Source organism: Emys orbicularis, chromosome 8 (genome assembly GCF_028017835.1).
Source record: "Emys orbicularis isolate rEmyOrb1 chromosome 8, rEmyOrb1.hap1, whole genome shotgun sequence".
Taxonomy (NCBI): domain Eukaryota; kingdom Metazoa; phylum Chordata; order Testudines; family Emydidae; genus Emys; species Emys orbicularis.
In genome coordinates, this window is record NC_088690.1 from 76,271,432 (window position 1) to 76,290,015 (window position 18,584).

General features: G+C 51.8%; 1 protein-coding gene across 1 annotated transcript; it reads right to left on the reverse strand.

Annotated features, from left to right (window-relative positions):
* Positions 1–1,342: 1,342 nt before the first annotated feature.
* On the reverse strand, positions 1,343–18,488 carry IK (IK cytokine). The gene is made up of 20 exons (XM_065408798.1): positions 18,399–18,488; positions 16,866–16,932; positions 16,247–16,339; positions 15,721–15,780; positions 14,486–14,653; positions 14,287–14,401; positions 13,061–13,131; positions 12,905–12,951; positions 12,417–12,580; positions 12,143–12,251; positions 11,337–11,376; positions 10,569–10,794; positions 9,679–9,697; positions 8,653–8,731; positions 8,144–8,224; positions 7,763–7,820; positions 6,918–7,006; positions 6,540–6,648; positions 6,095–6,129; positions 1,343–1,701 (listed from the first exon to the last, which is right to left on the reverse strand). The coding sequence occupies exons 1-20, from the start codon at positions 18,412–18,414 to the stop codon at positions 1,674–1,676; spliced, it is 1,674 nt and encodes a 557-aa protein (XP_065264870.1). The 5' UTR covers positions 18,415–18,488; the 3' UTR covers positions 1,343–1,673.
* Positions 18,489–18,584: the final 96 nt, after the last annotated feature.

Sequence of the window (18,584 nt, forward strand, 5' to 3'; positions counted from 1 at the left end):
GCCCAGGACCCAAACTCCCCCCAGCCCCTCCTCTGCCTCCTGGTGGGAAGATTTAGGGTGGTTTGCACTGACTCAGGACTGGCCTGAGATTAAGGAAAACACTGGAGAGGGACGGGAGCAGATGAATCAACTGAGCACCTGAGAACTCGGATGCAGCTTGATCTCTTCCAGGTACAAACCATGGGGTGGAGGCCCTGTGCCCACAGAGCCTCTCTCCTTCAGTGGGAGATTCAGCAATTTTCAAGGGTGCAAAAGTCTGCTAAGTCCACAGCTGGAGGAAATAGGGAGCAGGAGAGCAGGTGAACCTAACAGCACTAACAACCCCCCTGGCTGGGATCTAGGGCATGGCACTAGGAGCACCATAATTTAGTCTTCATTTGGATCTACACCTTGCTAGTGACAACCAACAGCTCAGCAGCCCAGTATGCAGTGACCCCACTGAAAATAGTAGCAGAAGGCTGAGAAACACCCCAGGGAAAGGAAAAGAGTTAGAAAACATGAACTACCCCCACCAAAAATGGGGTCTATCCCATTTTTGGTGGGGGTAGTTCATGTTTTCTAACTCTTTTCTAGGGAGTCGCTGAACTTTTAGGACCCTTCTCTTCCCTGGCAAGAAGCTCAGCTGCTTTTCGTGACCCAGCAAGGGCAGCATTTCCCTTCTTCCCATTGAACACAGAGGGCACTGGGATTTTCTCTGTCCTAGTGATGGGCACCATGAAAAAGGTTCAACTGACTGCTCAGAATGTAACTGTAGCCCAGGGGTCAGCAACCTTTCAGAAGTGGTGTGCCAAGTCTTCATTTATTCACTCTAAGGTTTCACGTGCCAGTAATACATTAACATTTTTAGAAGGTCTCTTTCTATAAGTCTATAATATATAACTAAACTATTGTTGTATGTATAATAAATAAGGTTTTTAAAATGTTGAAGAAGCTTCATTTAAAATTAAATTAAAATGCAGAGCCCCCCGGACCAGTGGCCAGGACCTGGGCACTGTGAGTGCCACTGAAAATCAGCTCCAGTGCTGCCTTTGGCACACGTGCCATAGGTTGCCTACCCCTGCTGTAGACCATCAGTGGCCCAGCCAGGCTAAGATTAAATACCGCCACCACTGCATTGACTCTTTGGACACCATAGTGAAAGCAGCATTTGCCTTGAGAGCCAGCCCCCAGCAGGGGATAAGCCCCTCCAGACATACTCTGCCTCCTTCTGTTTGAAAGGGGTGATGCACAGTAATTGTCCACAGGAGAGAGAAAAGGGAAGCAGAAGCCTTTCAAACATCCCACAGGCAGCCCCCCCACAGCCTATCCATTCCAGCTGCAACCCAACAGGCCAAGCCCAAAGTGACACACAGAGTTAGCACAATTTTATTGCATCGACAAGGATTACAAATCACATGACGCAGCAGCAGAGACTCTGGAAGAAGGGGCACAGTCTAGATGCACAGCCACCAGCAGTCCAGGGGCCCCAGGCTCCTCTAGACAGAGGAGAGCTCTCCCCCGAAGTGCATATGTACCCCCCAAGCCCTGTTCTTTCCTGAGAGCAGAGAGCAAAGCAGCTTTGTGCCAGAGCCTGCGACAGGAATCAGAGCTGCAGAATTTTAATAGAAACGAAGTGTCCAGAAATCAAAGCCCCAAGGGCTCCAAGGATGAGAGACAGGAATTTGGCTGGGACGTCAGTACTTCGGTCTCTTCACCTCCACCCTGAAACCAGAGAAACATGAAGCCAGCTGTCAGACATCAATCAGCATGTCAGTGCGGCCCTGGGGCTCTAATCTGAGGCTTTCCCTCAACCTGTTTCCTTATGGAGAATGAACACTACCCATGTATTCCCATAAGGTGCACCAGTCTGGGAGAGCACTCCCCACGCCCAAGCTGAAGCACCTACTTCCAGAAGAATGGCCATACTGGGTCAGACCAAAGGTCCATCTATCCCAGTATCCTGTCTACTGACAGTGGCCAATGCCAGGTGCCCCAGAGGGAGCGAACCTAACAAGTAATGATCAAGTGATCTCTCTCCTGCCATCCATCTCCACCCTCTGACAAACAGAGGCTAGGGACACCATTCCTTACCCATCCTAGCTAATAGCCATTAATGGACTTAACCTCCATGAATTTATCTAGTTCTCTTTTAAACCCTGTTATAGTCCTAGCCTTCACAACCTCCTCAGGCAAGGAGTTCCACAGATTGACCGTGCGCTGTGTGAAGAACTACTTCCTTTTATTTGTTTTAAATCTGCTGCCCGATAATTTTATTTGGTGGCCCCTAGTTCTTATATTATGGGAACAAGTAAATAACTTTTTCTTATTCACTTTCTCCACACCACTCATGATTTTATATACCTCTATCATATCCCCCCTTAGTCTCCTCTTTTCCAAGCTGAAAAGTCCTAGCCTCTTTAATCTCTCCTCATATGGGACCCGTTCCAAACCCCTAATCATTTTAGTTGCCCTTTTCTAAACTTTTTCTAATGCCAGAATATCCTTTTTGAGATGAGACGACCACATCTGTACCCAGTATTCAAGATGTGGGCATACCATGGATTTATATAACGGCAATAAGATATTCTCCGTCTTATTCTCTATCCCTTTTTTTAATGATTCCTAACATCCTGTTTGCTTTTTTGATTGCCACTGCACACTGTGTGGACATCTTCAGAGAATTATCCACGATGACTCCAAGATCTCTTTCCTGATTAGTTGTAGCTAAATTAGCTCCCATCATATTGTATGTATAGTTGGGGTTATTTTTTCCAATGTGCATTACTTTACATTTATCCACATTACATTTCATTTGCCATTTTGTTGCCCAATCACTTAGTTTTGTGAGATCTTTTTGAAGTTCTTCACAGTCTGCTTTGGTCTTAACTATCCTGAGCAGTTTAGTATCATCTGCAAACTTTGCCACCTCACTGTTTACCCCTTTCTCCAGATCATTTATGAATTAGTTGAATAGGATTGGTCCTAGGACTGACCCTTGGGGAACACCACTAGTTACCCGTCTCCATTCTGAAAATTTACCATTTATTCCTATCCTTTGTTCCCTGTGTTTTAACCAGTTCTCAATCCATGAAAAGATCTTCCCTCTTATCCCATGACAACTTAATTTACGTAAGAGCCTTTGGTGAGGGAGCTTGTCAAAGGCTTTCTGGAAAGCTAAGGACACTATGTCCACTGGATCCCCCTTGTCCACATGTTTGTTGACCCCTTCAAAGAACTCTAATAGATTAGTAAGACATGATTTCCCTTTACAGAAACCATGTTGACTTTTGCCCAACAAGTTATGTTCTTCTATGTGTCTGACAATTTTATTCTTTTGTTTCAACTAATTTGTCTGGTCTGTAATTGCCGGGATAACCTTTACAGCCCTTTTTAAATACTGATGTTACATTAGCTATCTTTCAGTCACTGGCTACAGAAGCTGATTTAAAGGACAGGTTACAAACCATAGTTAATAGTTCCGCAATTTCACATTTGAGTTCTTTCAGAACTCTTGGGTAAATGCAGGGCCGTTGCAACCACTAGGCGGACTAGGCGGCCGCCTAGGGCGCCAAGTGGTTGGGGGCGCCAAAAAGCGGTGCCCCAAACATTTTTTTTAAACAGCGGAGCACAAGGCTGCCGCTGCTCTCAGCCTCCCAGCTCCAGAGGGGCTGCCCGCGGTGGGAGCAGCCGGCGGCCGAGCGGGGAAGGGGAGGGTCTGGCACTAGCAGCTGCGCCTTCTTCCTTGCGCCACGGGCCGAGCCGGGCTCCCCGCCGCCCCTGGGGCTCTCAGTGGCGGCGGCAGCAGGCTCGGGGGGGCTGGCTGCCTGTGCCGCCGATAAGAGCTCCGTGGGCGGCGGAGGGCCCGCGGAAGAAGGCGCAGCTGCGCTCTGTTCTTTGGGCGGAGAAACTGGGTGTCTACTCCGCCTGCAAGGTACCTAGCCTGGCCGCAGGAAGTCGCACAGGCCCGCGGAGCGCTGCGGGGTGGGCAGGTCCAGTCCCTGGCCTGGGGAAATGGTGTATGTGGGAGCAACCTGGGCACCCCTCTCCCAGCCAGCGCCATCCCCCCCAACACCCACAGACCAGCTACCTTCTCCCCTGTGCACCACCCGCCCCAACCCACCCTGTCCTGCCACTTTTGCCTCTGGGCAACCTCCACCCAGCAACGCCCCCCCGCCAGCCAGCCATGGTCACCTTCACCCCTGCATCAACCTCGGGGACCCCCCCCACCTGCCATCTCCCTTCTGCCACTCCTCCCTTGTGCAAACTCCTCCGTGCCACCTTCACCCCCCTGCAACAATCCTGGGCACAGACACCCCCCCACCTGCCAGCCCCTTGCAACAACCCCCTCCTGCCCACTTCTCCCTTGTGCCATTCCTTCCCTGCCACTGCACCCCCTACAATGAGCCCCTTTTGCCTCTGTGTAATCTCTTCCCTGCCACTATACCCCAATCCCGTCCACCTCTTGGCCACCTCCACCCCCTGCAACAATCCCATGCACCCCCCTCTCTGCCACCTTCACCCCCTGGAAGAGCCCCCATATGACCCCCCTCTTTGCAGCCCCCCCCCATGCCCCCTGCACTTTGTGAACATCTGGGCCCCTGGGGGGAACTTGGCCGTAGGAAGGTGGGGGCTGGACATCGGGGGGTGGAAGTTTTGCCTAGGGCACAAAATATCCTTGCACCGGCCCTGGGTAAATGCCATCTGGTCCCGGTGACTTGTTACTGTTAAGTTTATCAATTAATTCCAAAACCTCCCCTAGTGACACTTCAATCTGTGACAATTCCTCAGATTTGTCACCTGCAAAGGACAGCTCAGGTTTGGCAATCTCCTTAACATCCTCAGCCGTGAAGACTGAAGCAAAGAATTCATTTAGTTTTTCCGCAATGACTTTATCGTCTTTAAGTGCTCCTTTTGTATCTCGATCGTCCAGGGGCCCCACTGGTTGTTTAGCAGGCTTCCTGCTTCTGATGTACTTTAAAAACATTTTGTTATTACCTTTTGAGTTTTTGATTAGCTGTTCTTCAAACTCCTTTTTGGCATTTCTTATTACATTTTTATACTTAATTTCGCAGTGCTTATGCTCCTTTCTATTTACCTCACTAGGATCTGACTTCCACTTTTTAAAAGATGCCTTTTTATCTCTCACTGCTTTTACATGGTTGTTAAGCCACGGTGGCTCTTTTTTTAGCTCTTTTACTGTGTTTTTTAATTTGGCAGGCATCCTGCCTTCCAAAGCAAGGCAGCACTACTGAAGAGACAGTGTGTGTCTTGCTTGGTTCTCAAAGGCAAATACAAGCCGGAGGACCGGAGCTTGCAATGCAGGGAATAGCAGTGTACTGAAGGGTGCTTTCATAAGCCCACATCAGAACCGTGAGCCCAAGCTGTCCCTCAGTTTAACCCTGGTGCAAACTTGAGCCCAAACACAGCTTCTCTTTGGAGCTCCCCAAGGCTATGTGAAGAGTGGAGGGACTTAGCAGTACAGCCCCTAAGAGAGCCCTTCACGCCAGGCTGGGTCAGGCATTAGAGATACGATGATGCCATAGAAGGATCTGGGGAGATAACCTCTCCTCCATTTCTGATCCTGCTAGCTCAGAGCCTCTCAGATTCCTAGGCCGGCTCAGCATGCTTGTGCTCAGGGCATTTAAGAAGAACATACCTCTGGGGGTGGAGGAGACAGCCCAGCCCAGGAGAGTAACAATTGAAAGATGGAGTCTTGACCCACGTCCCAGAGGACGTGTCCATGATGGCAGCTTTCTCCTGAGGGCTGTGGGGGCTAAGCCGTCTGGGAAAGTTCTCGTGGATGGGGAGTGAGCTGCAAGGGAGAATTGGGCTGGGAAGGGTTGGAGAGTTTAATGCTATCACTTGGAATGGGTTTCTTCAGTACACAGAGCCTAGCGCTGGGGAGAGGCCTGTGGGACACCGTAATAAAATAGCTGGCTCCCTGGTTGGTAGTCTCTCAGAGATGAAGACTGTGGGGATCGCAGAGCCTCAGCCCCTCCTCCATCCAGTCCTGCTGTCCCCTGTGCTGGGGACAAAGGCTGGCAAGGCCCCAGTGCGGGCGCTGCAGCACTCTCCAGCAGCAAAGTCACATTAATGAAGAGGAGATTCCACTCACCCGTCAGCCTCCAACTTCTTCCTTTTCTCAATGATCTGCAGAGAAAGCACAAAGACCATGTTGCAACATGAGAGCAACACAAGCTGCCCAGAGACCTGTGGCAGGGGGCTCTCCCTACCCACAGTGAAAGGTGAAGGCTCCATAGGGGAGGGAGCTGGTTTGCAGGTTCTTTGGCCTGGTAAGGGTGGAGCAGGAGCTAGGGCTTCCGAGCTGCAAGATCCGCTCAGGGACAATTCTGTTCAACCAAACCAATTTGTACTGGTGGGAAGAGGGAGTGGTTGAGGCCAGAGGAATGAAGTCAGGTCCCCACTCCTGGACAACACCGGAGACAGCTCAACCAACCCCAGAACCCAAGGGATCCTTCCTCTGGGTGCTAACTGTTCAAGTCCTAGACAAACAGCACCCCCAGCAGGGAAACAGCCCTGTCCTGCCCCCAGACTCTCACCGCACTGATCTTCTTCCACTGCCGGTCCAGCTCGGCCTTGTCATTGGTCTCCTTGAAACGGCGTGTTTTACGGCCCTCTGACATCTTGATTCCGTACTGGAAAGCCGCTCTGGGGTGAAGAGGTGAACAGAGGGGAGCTCAGGTGTGGAGGACAACTCGGCAGGTGGCTGCAGACCAGCCAGGCTGCCTGTATTACTGGGCCAGATTAGGGTTTCATCTCCACTGGGCCAGGTAGGAATCTCCTGAGGGGTACTGCCAAGGGACCATCCTCCCCAAGGGACCTAGGCAGCAGCTGTGCCCCATCACCCACTCTGCTCTCTCCACCCTGGTGGGGTCCCTTCCCCCCCCACCCAACTTCTGGGGGAGCACCAGACTTACTTGGGCAGAGCCTCTTTGTTGTTCATATACTCGCTGTACTCCTCCTGCGTGTCAAAGTCCCAGCGGCCCAGAGGCCCCTTCTTGTTACCCTGCAGCAGGAGAAAGGGGCTTAGGTGCTCATCAAAGGAAGCTGGCTGATCTTCCCCATGCAGATCGCAGGCCCAGGGGAGACGAACAGGCTTGGGGATCTTATTCCAAACCAAGCCAGGCTCGAGCAGAGAGCAGTCTGATCTCCCCCCCTTGGCGGGGAGACATAGTTCTGGGAGCTCCTGGATACCATCTCTGAGGTCATAGCTCCACATGGGAGATGCTTCCATGAGCATGCCCAGAACTAGAGAGAGCTGGTACGAGATGCCAGTCACTGCATCCATGGGGTTTTCCTCCCCCCAGCTCTCAGAGGCAGCAGAAAGGCAAGTCTTTAGATGGATTCTCTAATTTATCTTTGCTTGCTGGATAGTCCCTGCTCACCCACCTCCTTTGAAACAGGAAGTCCTGAAGGCAGACAGGATGCAAGGGCCTGGCTCCAGTCTTGGCCAGTGAGCAAAGCTAAGAGGAGTGAAGAGCCAGGGAGCCAAGCAGCCACAATCCAACTAGAATCCCTCCCCCAGTCATTCATTGAGCACCAGATGGCAGGTAATTTTCACCCTCCTCTCCCCCATAGCCAGAAAGATCCAGCTGCAGGGCAGAGAGAACAAGCACTTTCATCTATCTGAGAAACACAGTTATTTTGTGGAGCCAGGAGTCCATGTCCAGACCCACCCTGCACAGATTCTGTCCCAGGGCTCCTTTGAGCTTCTGTTTTACACCAGCCTCATGAGCTGGCTTTAAAAGCGTGCTGGGAATACCTGATCCATTTTGCTGTAGTCCACCTCTTCATCACTGTCCACAGCCATGTCGTCCATGCTGAAAGGGGAGGGGGAGAGTCAGCTGGGGCACTGGCTGAGACCCTGCAGCACACACAGTTCAACCAAAGGTACTCAAGTACTCTCTGTTCTGGCAATGCAGGACTCTATGTACATCTGACTTTAGCTGGGCAGCTCCCTGGGCCAGATGACAGCATCTGCTCCCTCCAGCAAGCTGAGCGCTCACAGCCAGCCTGCAGGGCACTCTCCAAGCAGGGCCAGGCAAGTGCCTCTCTGGGCTCCTCAGCTCTGACCAACCCCCCCAGCTGCCTGGGAAGCAGCTGCACAGTGACCCCCTGCCCCCAGTGAGTGGAGAGCCCTTACGTGGCAGGGTAGCACTCAGCGTAGCTGTTCGACATCCCAAAGAAATCGCCCAACTGCTTCTTATCTTCAGGCTTCTTTAATGTGTCACGTGTTAAAGAAAATGCAGCATGGAGACAGTGTCTGACAGAAGCAGGGAGGGGGCATAGGAACTGGCTGCACAGGTGGAGCCAGTGTGGGGACTATGCAGGGCAAGGCACAGACCGGGTGGGCAATGGAGGAGGCTGAGATGGTCAGCGGAGCCCCTTCTCTGGTGGGATGCACCAGGCGATGGCTCATGGTTTGGACCCAACGTACCACAAGGGACACAGTATTCAGATGGCTTTTCCCACCCAGCTCTCCTCTCCCAACAGCAAAGTGTGTGTGTGTGTGTGAGAGAGACCCCCTGCGGAAGGAGGGACATGCCGGGGGGAGAGGAGCCTTCCTGCAGCACAGATGCCCAGACACACCAGCAGGCTGCCAGCGAGAGAAGCCCAGAGGCAGGCTGGTTGATGTGTGAGCATAAAGGATATGATTCTGCTCCCTCCCAGCCAGCTGCTCCAGCGAACTTCTCATTGATGGATTTAATCAGCTCCTTGGCTGAGCCTGGCCCTGGGGGCAAGAGAAAAGCTGTTAGACTCCACTCTAACCAGGACACCAAGCTGGGGTACAGTTCCCCGTCTGCAACATACACAGGACTGGCCGGAAACCTCTCACATGAGAGCAAGACATAACCCCCACATAGTTACCATGATCAAATATCAGGGGGTAGCCGTGTTAGTCTGTACCTACAAAAACAACAAGGAGTCTGGTGGCACCTTAAAGACCAACGGATTTATTTGGGCATAAGCTTTCGTGGGTAAAAACCTCACTTCTTCAGATGCAGAAGAAGTGAGGTTTTTACCCACGAAAGCTTATGCCCAAATAAATCCGTTAGTCTTTAAGGTGCCACCAGACTCCTTGTTGTTACCATGATCAAAGCAGCTTCTCAACAGCATCTGGGAGAGGCACTGCCCCCTTCTGGTAGCTAATGGAATAAAGTGCATGACCCAGAGATCATCCACCAGGGACAGGGCCTGGGGACTAATGGGGACGAGGAGACCCACAAAGGAGGAAAGAAACCTGACCCAGAGTAAACAGCTTGTAGGGTAAAGGTCAGTCCAGGCAGGGCCCATTGAGTCCCTGGCCTTCCTGCTGAGACCTGCCAACTAGTGCCAGCGGGATGGGGCCCCTGTTCAACCAGGGGCTAAACTGAGACCCACCTGGCCAGCCATGACCCAGTGGGAATGAATTTCAGGCACTGGCAGCCCCAAATGGATGCACACCAGTGCCCTAGGATGAATGGCTCTTTATCCCATTTCCAATCCCCGGGAGCCAGATGGGCCCCCACTATTTTATAGCAACATTAGAGGCTTCAGGAGCTAAAGCAGAACCCTATTGGCCTGGACTGGCAGTGCCAGGAGCTCTGCTTGCCATGCAGCCAGTAGGATTAGGAGGTCTCTGCTGCAGGCTGGAATTCAGTCCCATCTGCCTCATGCCACACAAACACAGCAACTCACCTTTGTCAATATCCAGGGGCTGAAAAGGGAAGGAAAGAAGAGAATGTTACTATGGTGGGCCAGAAAACAACTGAAAATGACAGTGCTCCTGAACCCCGCGTCTGAGCACCCAATCCTGCCCCCAAGCAGCACAAGCAATGCTGGTTTGAGCCTTCAGTGTGTGAGAGTAAAAAGCTCCTTCCGGTCCTGTTTTCCAAGGCAATTGCAGGAGGATAGAGGTGCCCAGCCTTCCCACCAATCAGCTGATCAGCAAGACTCTGCCCACGTCAGAGATCACTCTGGAGACATCGGAGGATGGTCACACACCGAAAGGCAAAAAGCTACAGGTGCAGCAGCAGTAACATCCCTCTCCAATTAGCACTCCGATCCCACTGTGAGCTTGTAGGGCAGTAGATGACCCAGCCACATTCCTGCCCCAAAGAGCAGGCAACCTCCTCCTAGGTGCTGGGGCAATTCAAAACTGCAGGGTCTCATTCTGAACTCAGATCCACCGGGGCTGACCAGAGTGCAGTCAGTATGGATTTCCCACAGTGCATCACAGGTCAGAATACAGCCCACACACTACTATAACTCTGAAAGAGCCTTACTACTGACCTGGAGCTAGCATCCCCCACCCCTCCCTCAGGAAGTCTCCATCACAGAACAGATTCTGGACAAGATGCTGGATCTGTTCCCGCGCGGCATGGGGAGATGGAGAGCAGGATACCCAGGGCTCCCTCTTCTCCTGGGAGGGTGTATTCTCATTGCAGCATGAGGAGCCAGCAGAAGATGCAGGTGTTGCTATGACTCTCCTATGCCATATCCCCATTTTGGAACAGAGATGCGCAGTATAAAATCCCCTCTGCTCCGTGATAACCCCAGCCCATTTGAGGGGACCTTCTTTAACTCACCTCGTCATCAGCTTTGGGTTTCTCAAAGTAGCTGTGTCTCTTCTTCTCCTCTTCCCGTTCCCGCTCTCTCTCTCGCTCCCGTTCCCGCTCTCTCTCTCTCTCTCGCTCCCTCTCCCGGTCTCGCTCCCTCTCCCGATCTCGCTCCCTCTCCCGATACCTCTCTCGCTCCTTCTCCCGTGGCACCTTCGCCGCGGATGGCACGTAGTCACCAATATCTTCAAAGATACTGCAGGTGAAATGGACATTACAATTACCACTGGTGTTGCGGAAAAGGCCAACAGATCAGCCCCTCAGAGCTGGAGGCTAATCAGTAACAAGCAGCATGAATCCAGAGAAGACTACAGCATCGGAGAAGTCCCAGCCAGCTGCATCCCTATGCTCATCTAGCACACATTTTTCTCCACTGAAAACAAGAGCTTTCTGCTCTGCAGCTCCTGCTATCTGCACTGGCCTCCCTTTGTGCCCCAGGGAGGTGCAGACGCTCCAGACATTTCAAATTTCAACCAAAAACATCTCCTCTCCCTTGTCTGGGCCTTTTCATCTCTCTCCCTAAAGGGAATGGGAGGGGGGGGGGATATCTCCATTCTAAAGCCCGGTGTAAAGAAGTAAAGGGCCAAACAGAGCCCCTAGGCTCCCCCTAATTCCCCAAACGAACCCAACAGCTACCCCCAGAAGCACCAGGCAACTTCCTGATTCCCAAATCCCTTAGTGTGAGCAGTCAAGAGAAAGCCCAGAGGACAGTCCCTCATCCCAGAGGAGGTTACTTACTTCATATCAGCCTCAGGGGGTTTCTTCTCATCCAGCTTTCCTGCAGGCAGAAGGCAGCAGTCAGTTAAGTCAGCACACTTCTGTCCTGCTTTCTCTGCGTCCCGTGCCCTGCCCAACCAACTGAAGTGCACACAAGAGGGGCTTGTGCTATCACCACAGAGCTTCCGAGCAGGGCTCTCCCAGAGCCTCCGAGCAGGGCTCTCCCAGAGCCTCCCATACTAGCCTCCAGCAGGCCCCCGGCTATATATACAGTCCTTTGCAGGCAGAGCTGCCTCCAGACAGCTTTCCCTCCCCTTCCTGCATGGCTGGGGATGGGAAATAACCAGTTTCTCTTCAACCCGAAAGGAGATGAAACCAAGAAAGGCACAGTGCAACCCCCATTTAGAGCCTGCACTTTTAGATTAGCCAGGATCTGCCAGGATCCATCACTTCATTCCTAAAAACCCTGTCCCCCCAAATCCATCCCATCATGGGCCACAGGAGCCCCACCCCCTGATTCCATCCCACAAGGCGATGGAAATCCAGCCCTGCTAGGATACACACAGCTCCCTTCACTCCTTTGTAATTTCACTAAGATCAAGCCCCAGTTTGTGGCTGACCAAAGCCCAGCCAATAACTTTTCTAGCTACGACATTGCATCCCACCAGAGAAGGGGCTCCGCTGACCATCTCAGCCCCCTCCATTACCCACCCGGTCTGTGCCCTGCATATTCCCCACACTGGCTCTATCTGTGCAGCCAGTTCCTATGGCCCCTTCCTGCTTCTGTCAGACACTGTCTCCTTGATGTTTCCTCCCCTCAGGGCTACCTTTGTCCTTCTTCTTGAGCTTCTTGTTGCGGGTCCCCTGCCTCAGGTAGGAGAGGATCTGAGTCAGCTTGCTGATGACAATGTCGTTTGTGGTCAGTGTGGTCTGTGCCTGGAAGAGAAAGCGCCGAGAGAAGGAATGATTCCCCAGAAAGAGAACCCCTGAAAATTGCAGCCTGTCCGTGAGGCAGGACTCTGAGCAGCTATGCTCCTGCTGACCTAGAACCAGTGCTATCAGACAGTGCAGTAAGAAGACCAGGACGGCCTAGGCAGTTACCTCCATGGTGGGGCAGTCAGCTTTGCTCCGGATCAGGGTGGTTGGGATATCTGTGTCTGCGTACTCGTCATCCAGATCGACTACGTAGGCCATCCGCCCCGGCAGGTACAGCTCGTTCCGCTCATATGCCTTTGTCTTGAACAGTATGCGGTAGATGTTCCGACCTGGGGAAGAGAGGGAAGCGTAAAACAAAGTGGCTCAGGAGAAGAGGAAACCAAAATACCCAAACGTCTATTGACTGCAAGAGCTAAACTATCCCTGCGCTCAGAGGCTCCAGAATCTCTCTCACTCAGCCTCTCTCCTGAGAGCCCCAACCGATCGGCCAGCTCCTCACCAATCCACGGAGTCCTCCACAACTCCCCAACCGATTTGCTAGGCTTCCTCTCCACCAAACCCAGGGCATGATCCTCAGCCATGCACCAAGCCCCTTCCTAGTCTCTGCACAACCAGCGTAACACACCCAAGTGGCCACATGGACACATTCATACCCAAACGAGTCTTGAATTCTATTTTATTTTCAGGATCTTCATCTTTTCTGAAAAGAAAACAAAGTATTAGAAGAATGGCCGTTTCCATTCCTGCTCCAGCCCCTGCGGAGCTGGCTGCACTGTGCTCAAAGGAGGACTCAGCCTTCTCGCACTCACTTGGTTTCCTTCTGGGGTTTCTCCATCAGCTCCTCCTCTTCCTTCTCTTTGCTGGCAATCTCAGCACGCACCTGATCAGAACAACAAGACGGACGGAAAGGGAAAATGCTGTCAAAATGCTACCCCTGCTACAGCTGCTCATTGGAACCAGAAGAGAGGCATCCAGCCCTTTTCCCTGGGCTCCAACACCCTTCAGTGGAACCGCCAGTGCTCTGCCCCAGCCTCACGCAGGACAACTCCAACCAAGAAACTGGCTGAACGGGTGCAGAGTAGAACTTGACCGTGCTATTTCCCTGTGTGCTCCACTAGCTAGACTGGAGCAAGGGATTGCGAGAGAGAATTCCTGGGTTCTAGTCCTGGTTCAGCCACTGCATCATTATGTAGACTTGAGTAATTTGTGACTTGGTTTCCCCATGTAAGCTGGGGATAATATTTGTTTACTGCACTGAGGGGTGGAGGCAGGGCCATCCTTAGGGAGGGGTGGGGTCCAGGACATTAGAAACTCAGCGCCTATCTCCCGGGGGGGTGCTCACCCCCGGCTCCACCCAGGCCCTGCCCCCACTCCACCCCTTCCCCCAAGGCTCCACCCCCACCCCACCTCTTCCCGTTCTCACCCCTTCCTACCCCGCCTCTTCCCCGCCCAGTTCTGCCTCCTCCCCCAAGCACGCTGTCCCCTCACTCCTATCCTATCTCCTAGAACTGGAAGGGACCTTGAAAGGTCATCGAGTCCAGCCCCCTGCCTTCACTAGCAGGACCAAGTACTGATTTTGACCCAGATCCCTAAGTGGCCCCTTCAAGGATTGAACTCACAACCCTGGGTTTAGCAGGCCAATGCTCAAACCCCTGAGCTATCCCTCCTCCCTCTCCCGCAGCGCCTCCTAATGCCGTGAAACAGTTGATCCGCGGCAGGTGGTAGGCCTTGGGAGGGAGGGGGAGGTGCTGATTGGTGGAGCCCGCCGGCAGGCAAGAGGTGCTGGGGTTCTGATAGGGGGGCTCCTCCTCGCCCCACCCCCCCCACGCCCTCCTGCCCCTCACCCCCATTCGCCTCCTCACCCCACTTGCCTGCCTCCCCTCCCATGGGGCCCCCCAAAGCATGGGGCACGGGGCGTTCGCCCCAATTCACCATACCCAAGGGACGGCTCTGGGTGGAAGTCAATGGCTTAGCTCGCAGAAAAGTACACTGCTACTCAGAAGGAAAACCCTATTGATGTATTATCTGCACTCACCTTCTGCAGCAGTGCAAAATCCAGACCCTTCACCAAGTGAGTGTGCTCCATGTCACCACCCAAGAACTTGGATTCCTGGATCAGCTGTCGCCTCTTCTCAGCCGCTGACTTATCCCTGTGCAATGAGAAGGGAGCATGTTACACAAGCTCTGCTCTGGGCTGGAGCTCCCTGACAATGCCTGGACACAGGCTAACTTACGCTTCTGCAGTGGGTCCCACTGCCCTGTAGTTGGCAGTCGTGCTAATAAGCTCCGTTTCCTCGTAGTCTTTGTTGACTCCGTCTCTTCTCTCCTTGGCTCGATCCCTGTATTTCTCAGCCAGCTCCCTCTCTCGTTCAATCTCCTGCTGCCGCAGCTTTGCATAATAGCTGGGGGCAGAAAAAGGGAGAAACGTTTGAGCTACTGGATTAAAATACTGACCAGGCAACACCACCAGTCTGTTCCCATTCCCACAGCACTGCCCTGCGTGGGCCACTGCCTCCATCCACCTCTGCTTCAATTCTCAGCTATGCTTTTAGCTGCTCTGCCTCAGCTGGCACAGCTCCCTTCTCCATGGTCCCCTAAAGTCCCAACTCTCCAGACTCCAGCATGTAGAAAATACTGCTGCCTTCCTTCAGCCATGTAGCCCCATCCTCAGACACCTCCAGTGCCTCCCCATTAATTTGAAGATGCTTGATTTAAAAAACCCTTAATGGACTTGCTGCAGACTCTCTTAGACCTTGTCTCTCTCTACTGCCCTTCTCACTCCTGCTCATCTGGCACTGGCCTCATCTGTCTCTTTCAAGAATCTCTTCACTGTAGGTGCAATAGTTTTCTCCTCAGCAGCAACACTTGTCCAGGACAGTCTTCCTGTAATTCTCAGCTCCAACGGTCCTATGTCCTCACATCTCAGTGGAAGACAAAACAACTTTTCTTCCTCTCTTACCACTCTTCATATTTTTACCTCTACAGCATTTGGGGACACAGTTTGTATGGCAAATGGTAAACAAATAACATTATAATATCAAGATATTGCTGAGGAACAGAGTAGCTTTAACAGTGAAGAACCCACTCTGCACAGTCAAACGGTGTAAATGCACCATAATGAGTTCAATACTTGAAAGAAAATGCTGAATGGGGCGAACACTTCCATATTGTCCTAACTCACCCCCACAGAGGGCAGTCATGTCAGGTGCTCTCCCCTAACATCCTCCCAGGGGCAAGCTAAGCAATCTGTGGCACCATCCTACTGCTCCCCAGTGCAATCACTTTGTTGGTTGTGAAAAGTGACAACCTCCCTATCAGAGTGCTTCTAACATCATTTGGTTCCTTTGCCATTAGTCCAGAGCCCACTGATATTCCAGGCCACTTAGGGTCCCTTTCTGCATTCTAAACAAAGGGCAGCAGCTGGCTGACAGGTGAAGGTGGCTTCTGCTACAGCACATTCCCCATTTACCTCTTCTTCTTCCTCCTGCGAGCAGCTGGATCTTCATCTTCATTGTACTCCCGGGGCATCCTGGAGAGAACAGAAAAACCAGAGTCATCACAAACAGCAGACACCCACAAAACAGGAACAGGAGGGACTAGAGGCGACAGTCACACAGGGACCTGGGCTTGAGAGGTCTAACACTTAGATGTCCAAAGCTAGGTATATTTGGAGCAGGGTAGTAGATTTCTGCCCGATAGGACACCTAACTTAGTTGTACCAACAGGGAGGGAGAAAGTGAAAGGGCTCAACATGAGAACCAAAGACAAACCTTGGGGTTCCCATGCATGTTTTAATAAGTCTATTGCATCCATGCTCTCATTCATGATGTTCCTGATTTTACTAGTTCCCCCCAATGCATATACAACATACAGAGCAAGTTAGTCAGTCAGTACTGGAGTGCAGGGAAGAGAGAGTAAGATGTACAATAGCTGATTGAGACAGATGAGTTCACATTCGGTCAAAGAGCAGTGAAAGATTAATGAAATCTACTTACTCATGATGGCGAGATTTGGAGGGGGGCGCGGATGTTGGCGCAGCCCGCGGGGTCATAAGAAGCTTTCGGAAGTCTTCATTGGTCAGCTTGGACCTAGGAAACGGAAGAATCATGTTTCGTTGTAACAGTGATAACGAGACCATCACACACTCCTGCTGAGAGCAGTTTTGTCTTTATTTTTCCCTGCATATGCTTGGCCACATTGTGACATTGCAGCCTGCACTGGATTGCCCATATTCACCTGAGTTTCACAATGTTCAAACTGGAAATAAGATGCACATTTTTAAACAGTGAGGATAACTTATCCAGGGATACGGTACGTTCTCCATCACTTGGAGTTTTAAATCAAGATTAGATGTCTTTCTAAAAGATACGCCCTAGTTCAGCTACAAGTGATTGGGCTTGGGCACACTGGAGAAATCTATTATCTACATTATGCAGCACATCACACTAGATGAGCATAATGGTCCCTTTCTCGCCTTGGAATCTATTAACTGGTGCCAAGAGATTGACTGCAGCACAGAAACAGTATCCAAATCCTTCCTCCCTACAGTACACCATATTGTGCCCACTACCTTTCCATTTGAGGGAAACAGAGAGCAAAAGCTTTTATACTCACTGATTGAAGGAGTGGGAATCATCCACCTCATGGCCATCTGGGGCCAGAGGGTTGGAGAACGGTTCACCTTGGAGAAGGAAAAAGAGAGCTGGTTAGAGCCTATCAATCTGTACACTGTGCTGCCAAGCCCAAACCTATACCAGGCCCTACATCTTAGACGACAGACGACTCAAAATCAGATTTCAGTGAGCAGCAAACAGAAAATTAGATTTCACACACACACACCCCTCCCAATAAAATAAGCTTATGCCACATACCTGTGTGACAGATTCTCCCTTCACAGAGCACATCAATACACAACTGACATTTTTAGCCTAGTCATCTGATGAAGTGGGTTATAGCCCAGGAAAGCTTATGCCGAAATAAATATGTTAATCTCTAGGGTGCCATAAGGACTCCTTGTTGTTTTTGCTGATACAGACTAACAGCTACCCCTCTGAAACCTTAGCCTAGTCAGTTACTGAACAGTGCTCTGTTATGACCCTTTGATCCTTATAACCTGGCATCAGTTTAAGAGGAGTCGGAATACTAATGCTCTGGAATCACTCTCAGTCACTTTGAGGTGGGAAGGCACACGTTAGCAGTCTCACAGATGGTTACATTAGAGAATTCAGAACTACAAAAGGAGCATCCCTCACTGATCAATAGCATCATCTCTCACAAGGCAATGGAGAGAAGTTATGTTAAACAACAAAGCCCCAAAGGCCCAGTGAAGGAGTAAAATTCTTGGGTTATGGGGAAAATACTCAGGATATTGACTTTTACCCAGCACCTAAAAAAACACCAAAGGAAAGCCAGCCCTATTTTGGAGTGAAGATTCTGTGATCCTCCAGCTAGCCCCAACAGGAAATAAATGCAGGAGAAGCATTTGCCATTGTCTATCATCTCCTTAACTGTGAGAGTATGTCTATAATAAAGCCGCTACAGCAGCACTGTACGACGCTGCAGCTGTGCCGCTGTAGGGTAGACGCTTCCTACGTGGATGGAAGGGGTATCTCCATTGACATAGTTATTCCCTCTCTCCAGAGGTGGTAGCTAGGTCGAAGGATGACTCCTTCCATCGATCTAGTTGTGGCTACACTAGGGGTTAGATCGACCTAATGGTTGTGCTCAGGGTGCAAAATTTTTCACAGCCCTAAGCACTGTAGATAGGTCGATCCCATTTTTAAGAATAATGTTTAATCCTGGGGAGTACCTCATCGCTGGGCCCTGTGAGCACTACGGGAAGTGGGGAAGAGCTGTTTCAGTGCCTGCCCAATGCAAACACCCTGTAGCATCCGGACATCGACCCCCCAACACACACACGCTCGCCCCAGGTGGGCGCTCACAGGTGGCTCCACCGCCGGCCCGGCAGCACCGCGAGTAGCTAGTTTTGAACAGTCTCTGAGTGACTTCCCTGCCGGGGCGAGAGCTCCGGGGCCGCGCTGGGGCAGGGAGGGGACCCTGCACTCCACAGACCGGCGGGGGCCGCCCCAAGAGGGGAGGGCGGAGCCTGACAGTGCCCCTCCCTCGGCTCTCGGGCCCAACACTCACTGTCTCGCTCCGGCATCTTCCCCGCACAACCGACGCCACCACAGAACCAACCGAGACCCTCTACTTCCCACAATGCCCCGCGCGCGATCTATCCACAATGCCCCGCGCAGGGAGCAGAGCGGAACGAAACTGAAGCCCCGCCCCCAGTCTGCCCGCACAGCCGCCTGCGGATTGGCTGATGAGGTT